The 8,636-nt window shown below is 37.9% G+C and overlaps 1 protein-coding gene across 1 annotated transcript; it reads left to right on the top strand.

Annotated features, from left to right (window-relative positions):
* The first annotated feature begins 3,207 nt into the window (after positions 1-3,207).
* Positions 3,208-6,544, top strand: LOC137745179 (eukaryotic translation initiation factor 3 subunit C-like). The gene is made up of 3 exons (XM_068485084.1): positions 3,208-3,231; positions 3,354-5,135; positions 5,414-6,544. Exons 1-3 carry the CDS (start codon positions 3,208-3,210, stop codon positions 6,389-6,391), a joined length of 2,784 nt encoding a protein of 927 aa, XP_068341185.1. The 3' UTR covers positions 6,392-6,544.
* The last annotated feature ends 2,092 nt before the right edge of the window (positions 6,545-8,636 follow it).

Genomic DNA, 8,636 nt, shown 5'->3' with positions numbered 1-8,636 from the left:
ATATATTATGTGTATGTAAATATAAAAAAGAGTAGTATTAGGGAGATTATCTATTTAAACTATAATTTGTAAATCATATGATGTAATTGTTAATGAAAAAGGGTAACATTAAAAAGACTATCTATTTAAACTATATTTTATAAATCATATGACGTAGTTGTTGCTGCTTGGATTATTACTTAATTATTGATTAATTTGTTTATAAACATTAATGACACATTGCATGATTTGCAAATTTGATCTAAAAAGTTGGTTACGTAACATTACTTCGTAAAAATTTAAAATGAAAAACTATATATAAAAGAGAAGTTGGAGTAAAATGTGAGAGAAAAAACGTCGGGCTTTTTTGCTTTTGAAAAGCAGGGACATTTGATGACATGCGAGGAATGTGAAGGAAAAAAAAAAAAAAGTACAAAAATTTGTGCAAAATTACCTTAAAGTCTATGATTTTTTTTTTTTTTTTTTTTTGAAAACCTTAACGAAAAGCTTCCGATATGGTTTATTTTAACAAAAAATTATATTTTTACACTAAAAAGTCAATCATGGTACTATTCACTTTACCCTTTATTTTGTCTTTATCTTTAAACCTCAAAGTTTTCAAGCTCTTTTCATTAATTTTCCTTTTTTTAAAAAAAAAATATTTTGAGTAAATTACAATTTGCGTCTTCAAATTTGAGTGCAATTGCGATCTCATACACAAAGTTGTGTTTTAGTTGCAATGTTATACATTCGTTAATCAATCTGTTAAATTGGTCATTAAGTGATGATATGACAAATGTAGGTTCCACATGTTTTACTGACACAATTGCGTCATGTGGACAAAATAATATTATCTTTAAAAATGTGGCACGAAAATTTAATTCTTTAAAAATATCAAGAATAAAAATTCAATTATATAAAATTAATCTTATAGTAGATTAAGGTATCAACTTAAATAATCCTTGTTACATCAAAACACAATAATTCCGCGCAATGATTAGATTAGAGAAAATTCTCACATGAAACCTTCCATTTCTTCCCCTCTTGTCTCTCTCCTCCACATCCCCTTACTTTCTCCATCTCTCTTGATTGTTCGCTTGTTCACTCCCCTTCACTCCTACTGAGTTTTTTTGTTGTTTTTCTTTTTGTGTATGAAAAAGGGAGAGGCACCTGTTTCAAATTTTTCACCGTCGTTGAAAATTTTCATATGAAAAAAGGGTTCACGTGGGGATTCCAATTTTTGAAACCACACAATTTCAATTTTTTGGTGCTTTGTAACTAATTGGTTTGAATGTTGATAAAAAATTGAATGAAATGGCTCAAAACTATTGTTGAGGACATCAAATGGCTAACAATCTCTTTTAATTCTATTCAGTAGCAACATGTTTTTAGAGAAGCTAACTTCCTCGCAGATGCTATTGCTTATGTTGGTCGCATGTTTATTTGGGATAGAGTGCTCCCTAGTGAGGCACACCAAGTGTTCGTCTTTGATTGTATGGGTTCCAGGTGTTCCCAGGGATTCCCCTTATCTTAAGAAAGTTTATTTCCTAGCAAAAAAATAAAAAAATGAAAAATAAAAAAAGGATGAAATTGCACATAAAGTTATTAGGGTTTTATGCAATTGAATTTGTTGAGTTTAGATAATCGATGAGGAGATTCGATTTTGCAAATGGAAAGAATTTGACATGAACTGAAACCCTTTTCTCTTTTTCTATCAATTAATATGTTTTGGTGTAATCTGAATTATTTAAATTGATACCTCATATGAAAAAGGATCTCACATTTTCTCAAAATGAAAACCTTTGGAGAGCAGCTCCATCGACTCCAAAGTCGAAGTCATCAACCTTAATTAATTCGAAAATCACTCCACTCCCCAGATTTAAGAAATTTGTCCAAAAAATTTCAGCAAATTGGAAAAGAAAAAATGGATCACTTTGCAGTTCAAGTGAGGTGGTCGAGGAAGATCATTGCAGTAAAATCTTGGAATCATTATAATATCTCTCACATGGTTAGAGTAGACATGTTCTTATCCATTCGAGTTCATATTCTCCTTCTTAAGGTGTATATAAATCATACTTTTTAATATTTTTTTATTACAAACGATATTACCACGCTAAAATTATATTAAAGGGATAATGATAGGGATACCAACTTTTTAAACCAAATTTTGTAAATGATATGATGTGCTTGTTGATAATTGACTTATTACTTAACTTATTTCTTATTGATAACACATCATATGATTTGCAAATTTGGTTTACTTAGCATTACTCATATTAAAGGGCGGGAAATGGTTTTAACTCAAGACGAAGTGGAATAAAGAGCAATATTCTACCCACCATGGCAGCTCACCCCTTGTTGCCTATCAACATATAAATACATGGTTTACTCAACAAAATGGTGCTTTATGTATATTTAATATGAAAAAGAGTTTAGAGGGAATTATTTGTGATTTTTCTAAGGCAATTTCCGGACGAGGAATTTCTATATGCCAAGAGATTGAAGCCAAATTAGTAAAAAATAGACAACAAAAAAATTAAATAGAAAAAATTAAGAATGCTTTCGTGAGCACGACAAAAGCATATGAGAAGTCATAAATAAAAAGAGAACAAACTTGCAACCCAAGTAATAAACTTTCTTACCAATTCTTACCAAGGTGCAAAAAAAAAAAAAAAAGCTGTCAATTAATCGAAAAAAAAAATAAAAAATAAAAAGCACTCCGATCAAAGTGCGTTATATATAAAAAGCCAATTCAACGAAAAACTGCGAATCCTCTGCATCTGCCACATTCTACCGTTAATTTCAACCCTCCTCGCCATCATTTTCTCTCTCTAAGCGGTTAAAAAAAAAAAACTTAACCATCTCTCTCTCTCCAACTTCTCATCTGCTACCGAATCTCAATCTATCTTCCTCCACTGTAAGACAGATTCCAATTCTCTCTCTCTGTTTATATGCATGTGATTTAATTTGTTCCCGGTTTTCGCGAATCGTATATCGAAACCATGCAGTCCGTTTATTCTGTTCACGCATTTTGTTAATGTTACGTATTTCGGATTCATGCATGCAACGTGTTATAAGGTTTCGAAAATTTTAGATTCATTACTCTTGTGATTCATTATTTTCGATTTTCATGAATTGGTTGCTTGTAATGAACAGGAGGGTGATTTTTCAACCCGTTTCGGCGTAAACCAAACAGATTCTTGTGTTGTGATCTTCTCCTGACACAGAATGGCATCGAAATTCTGGAATCCGGTATTTTTTTTGTTCATAATTCCTGGATTCTACGTTTTGATGAAATCTTAGAAGCATATGATAATGTGCTAGTTAGTTTCTTGTTTTTTTTTTTAAAATTAATTTTTCATGTGTTGTTTTAGACTGGAAGCGATTCGGAGGATGATAGTGATTACGATTCAGAAGCTGAAGTTGCAGGCGGTGATCCTGCCACCAAGCAAACCGATAACAAATACCTTAAGGACATTAACGATAGTGATAGCGATGATTCTGATGGACAGAAGCGTGTTGTTAGATCCGTGAGAGACAAACGCTTTGATGAGATGAATGCCACGGTTGACAAGATAAAGAATGCAAAGAACATAAATGATTGGGTGAGCTTGCAGGACTGTTTTGACAAGATCAATAAACAGCTCGAGAAGGTGATGCGCGTGACTGAGTCCGAAAAGGTGCCTTCATTTTACATCAAAGCGCTTGTGTTGTTCGAGGATTTTTTGGCCCAAGCGCTGGCAAACAAGGATGCTAAGAAGAAGATGAGCAGTAGCAATGCCAAGGCGTTGAACGCGATGAAGCAGAGGCTGAAGAAGAACAATAAGCAGTACGAGGAGTTGATTAAAAAGTATAGGGAGAATCCCGAGCAGAGCGAGGAGGAAGGGGGAGAAGAATCGCCGGACGAAGAGGAGGAAGAAACAGATTCTGAAATTGATCCAACTGAAATTCCAATTTCGGGTAGTGAAGGGGAGGAAGATGGTAATAACGAGAATGGTTGGGAGAAGAAATTGAGCAAGAAGGATAAGCTCATGGACAAGCAATTCATGAGAGATCCTAGCGAAATCTCGTGGGATATGATCAACAAGAAATTCAAAGAGGTTGTGGCTGTGCGGGGAAGGAAGGGGACAGGGAGGTTTGAGCAGGTGGAGCAGCTGACGTTCTTGACAAAAGTTGCTAAAACGCCTGCCCAGAAGCTCGAGATTCTTTTTAGCCTTGTGTCTGCTCAGTTTGATGTCAACCCAGGACTCAGCGGGCACATGCCTATAAATGTGTGGAAAAAGTGTGTGCAGAACATGCTTGTTATACTTGATATTCTTGTGCAGTATCCAAACATTTCGGTGGATGACATGGTTGAGCCTGATGAGAATGAATCCCAGAAAGGATCGGATTATGATGGCACGATCAGAGTCTGGGGAAACTTAGTGGCTTTTGTAGAAAGGATCGATACTGAGTTTTTCAAGAGCTTGCAATGCATTGACCCTCACACGCGCGAGTACATTGAAAGACTTCGAGACGAGCCTATGTTTTTTATTCTTGCTCAAAATGTTCAAGAGTACCTGGAAAAAGTTGGGAATTTTAAAGCCGCTGCAAAGGTAGCGTTAAGGCGGGTTGAACTTGTGTATTATAAACCGCAAGAAGTTTATGATGCCATGAGAAAATTGGCTGAGCAGACACAGGATGACGCTGATGCTGGTGGTGAAAGCCAGCAGGAGGCTAAAGCAGCAGAGGAAACTCACGGCCCACCTGCATTTGTTGAAACTCCTGAGCTCGTTCCTCGGAAACCAACTTTTACTGAGAGCAGTAGGGCCTTGATGGATCTTTTGGTTTCCTTGATATACAAGTATGGTGATGATCGGACTAAAGCCCGTGCAATGCTTTGTGACATTTACCATCATGCTCTCTTAGATGAGTTTTCTATTGCGCGGGACTTGCTGCTAATGAGTCACCTGCAAGAAAGTATTCAGCATATGGACATTTCAACCCAGATTCTTTTTAATAGGGCCATGGCACAACTTGGTTTGTGCGCATTTCGGACTGGATTGATCCCCGAAGGACATAGCTGCCTTTCTGAACTTTATTCAGGTGGAAGAGTAAAAGAGTTGCTTGCCCAAGGTGTCTCCCAAAGTAGATATCATGAGAAAACTCCAGAGCAGGTACCAGTGCTTTTGTTTTCATTATTGTTTTCATGTATCATATTACTTGGTTTATGATCTGAATCATTATGGGTGTTGATTGTTCGTATAGACGTGTAATCAGAACTCAACAAGCAGATTCTAAGCGGAAAAGGCCACAACCAGATAATTTGGTTTTTGTAGAACTAACTGGAGATCATGTGTTGTCGAATTGCTTTTTTAACAACTGCATGAAATTTCCTCGAGATCTTATTTGTACCAAGGCGAGGAATAACATGAATTATGTTACAAAATTTCAGGAAAGGCTGGAGAGAAGGAGGCAGATGCCTTACCATATGCACATAAACCCGGAGCTCCTGGAGGCGGTGCATTTGATATGTGCCATGCTGCTGGAAGTGCCTAATATGGCAACTAACGCCCACGATACAAAGCGCAGAGTGATAAGCAAGACATTCAGGCGGTTGCTCGAAATTAACGAGAAGCAAACGTTCACAGGACCCCCTGAAAATGTCAGGGATCATGTAGTGGCAGCTACAAGAGCCCTCAGCAAAGGCGACTTCCAAAAGGCCTTCAATGTTGTCAACGCCCTTCATGTCTGGAAGCTCCTCAGGAAACGTGAAAGCATTCTCGAGATGCTCAAGGCTAAGACCAAGGAGGAGGCTCTGAGGACCTACCTTTTGACCTACTCGCGATCATACAAGACTCTAAGCTTGGAACAGCTTGCGAAGATGTTCGAGCTCTCAGAGGCACATGCGCATTGCATTGTCAGCAAGATGATGATAAACGATGATTTGCGCGCGAGTTGGGATCAGCCCACGCGCTGCATTGTGTTCAATGACATCGAGCACACTAGACTACAGGCTCTGGCTTTCCAATTGACTGAGAAGTTGTCGATCCTTGCAGAAAGTAACGAAAGGGCAACCGAGTTGAAGATAGGCGGTGGTGCAGTAGACCTGCCTATGAGGCGTAGAGACAGCCAGGACTATGGTACCGGGACACCTGCTCTGAGTGGAAGGTGGCAAGAGAACCTTTCTTTCGCTCAAGGAAGGCAGGGTGGTGGCTCCTCCGGGCGTTCAGGATATAGAACGTTGGGATATGGCCAAACTGGCGGAGGAAGCGGTTATTCTAGGGATCGAACAGGGACTGGGCAGTATCGAGGGACGGGTCAGAACACAAGGTATCAAGGGTCAGGGAGGAGTTCATCTGCGAGGGGGTCTCAGATGGATACTTCGACTCGTTTGGTCAATCTAAACAGAGGGCTTCGTGCTCAACATTGAAAATTTGTTGCTTACTTAGAAGCTATTGATTTTGATCGTTTGAAATTGTTTCTTGAGGCCTAAGTTTTGGACCTTTTGAAAATGTGGAAATTTGTGTTTTTTTATTGTGGCCATGTAAGTCTTGGATCTTAATAAGTGCTCTTTTGTATTAGTTCGATAGGTTTGTTGGCTAGAATAATATACTCGCTCTTTTTCCACCTAAGTTTAAATCTCATTCTGGGTGAATGACATGAGAGTTTTATCTATTTTACAAAAAATAAGTTGCCTCTTTGATTTTTTGACAAAGTTGCAACAATATTTGCCATATGAGGACGTATGGCAAATGTGGAGATGGCCACCACCATTGAGCTGTCCGACAAGAGCTTTAGGCTCAAGAGGATGGAGGTGATGGCTATCGGGAAAAGTGGTAGCAAAATTCAATTTAATTACTATCTATTTGCCTTCTTAATTCTTCCACTCCCACTTCACTTGGTATGTTCGAATTTTGTCTACGTACTTGATCCTTGCTTGTTTGTTGTTCATTGTTTTAATACCATACAAACGTTCCAATTGAGTTTATCCCCGCAACGAACTTCGACAACTTTTGTAATTGACATCACTGTTGTTCTCATTTAACACCAAATTAAAGTTTAGAAACCAACTTCGTTTAGATCGGAATATAAATTCGAGGACCAAAGTGAAACAACCACTACAAGAGAGACCAACTTAGTTTAGATTGAAAAGGTTCGAGGACTAAAGTGGAACAATCACTACAAGTGAAGGGGCATTTTATAATTAACTCAAAAAAGAAGAACCAAACCCCTCCCTTCCTCCCTCCCCTTCTGCTTCGCAAGCCCAGCTCTCACCCTCCTCGACTTCCACATTTCATCTTCCTCAGAGCTCCACTGCAAATCTACGAGTGAAAGGGGGGCAAATTTGTAATCTCACTCCCCGACTGTTCGAGTGTTGTAGTTGTTTTCTCAGTCAAATGTTTGTTTTCCAAATGTTACAATTATCTTCTTCTTTTTTTTGCTTTTTTTTTTTTTTTTTTTTCTGTTTCAGTAATTCAGCTCCTTCTTCTATCTACCAATTCCCAAATTCAATTCGGCTTGCCCAATTTAGGGTTTTTGAGTTCAGGTAATTTCAACGCTCTATCACAATTTCTGATTTTATTTTGGGAACCGATTTGCAATGGCTTATGTCAATGTCACTGTTGGTAATCAGAAGTTGCAAATTTTCACATTCAACCAACAAAATCTTTGAGGTGGGTTTTGATTTTTGGTTTGGTAGAGTGCATTTGATTGTGGTTTGGGATTTGTTTGAGCGGTGGGAATGCAGTTGGTGTGGGAATTTGGGTTCTGTCAAAACGAAGTTGCGGGTTTGTGGTTCAGTGTTTGTTGTCATAAGAACGAATTGCGTGGCTGCGTGTTCGTTGTAGGTGTAGGTGTCGTGATGTTGGGGAGACTGGGTTTCTATGTGCATATTTGGGTGATTTATTAATTATATAGCCATTTGGGTTAATTGGGTTTGAATTTCTGAGCTTCTCTTGAGGTTGTTGGTTTGGTTTTGTGTGTATTTTGTGTTCTTTGACATGGGGGTGGTCAAAGAGCAGACAAGGGAAACTGTGAGAGAGAGGAGGAGGAGGAAGAGGAAGAGGAGAAGGAGGGGGTGGTTGCGGGCAGGGATCAGTGTAGGTTATGGAGTAAGACACAACAGAGAGGGAGGGAAAGAAAAGAGGAGTTCAACAGAGAATGAGTTTGTTTATCTCTCATTTCAGTCCTATTTCTTTTCATCCTTGTTCCTTTTTCATTTTATTTTCAATGGACGACACGACGGTCTAACAGATGGGGAAAATTTTATAATGCTGAACCATAGGCTGCAATGTGAAAAAATTTAAATGACATGGCCCATTTTTGAAAAACAATTCAAATCTCAGGATTTTTTTTTTTTTTAATTTTAATTTGCCATAAAAAGAAAATTCTCGTTTCCAACGTGAACTTATTGTTTTCTTTTCAACTTGGTTTATTTAGGTTTGGCCAGAAGGTTCTTGCTATGGCTACATCGACGTATCCACCACCACCCCCATATTATAGGCTCTACTAAGATTACTTGCAAGACCCCAATCACTTGAAGGGCCATTCCTTTGCTATGGTGCAAATCACACTGTGAGCTTTTCTCATCCCTTGGTTTCTTCCTGTCAAAATTTATGTAAACATTGTATATATATATATGTATATATATGTATGTATATATATATGTATATATA

The sequence above is a fragment of the Pyrus communis genome, chromosome 9 (genome assembly GCF_963583255.1).
Source record: "Pyrus communis chromosome 9, drPyrComm1.1, whole genome shotgun sequence".
In the NCBI taxonomy this organism is placed as follows: Eukaryota; Viridiplantae; Streptophyta; class Magnoliopsida; order Rosales; family Rosaceae; genus Pyrus; species Pyrus communis.
The sequence above is the reverse complement of the archived record's forward strand: the minus strand, read 5'-3'. Positions and strand labels throughout refer to the sequence as shown.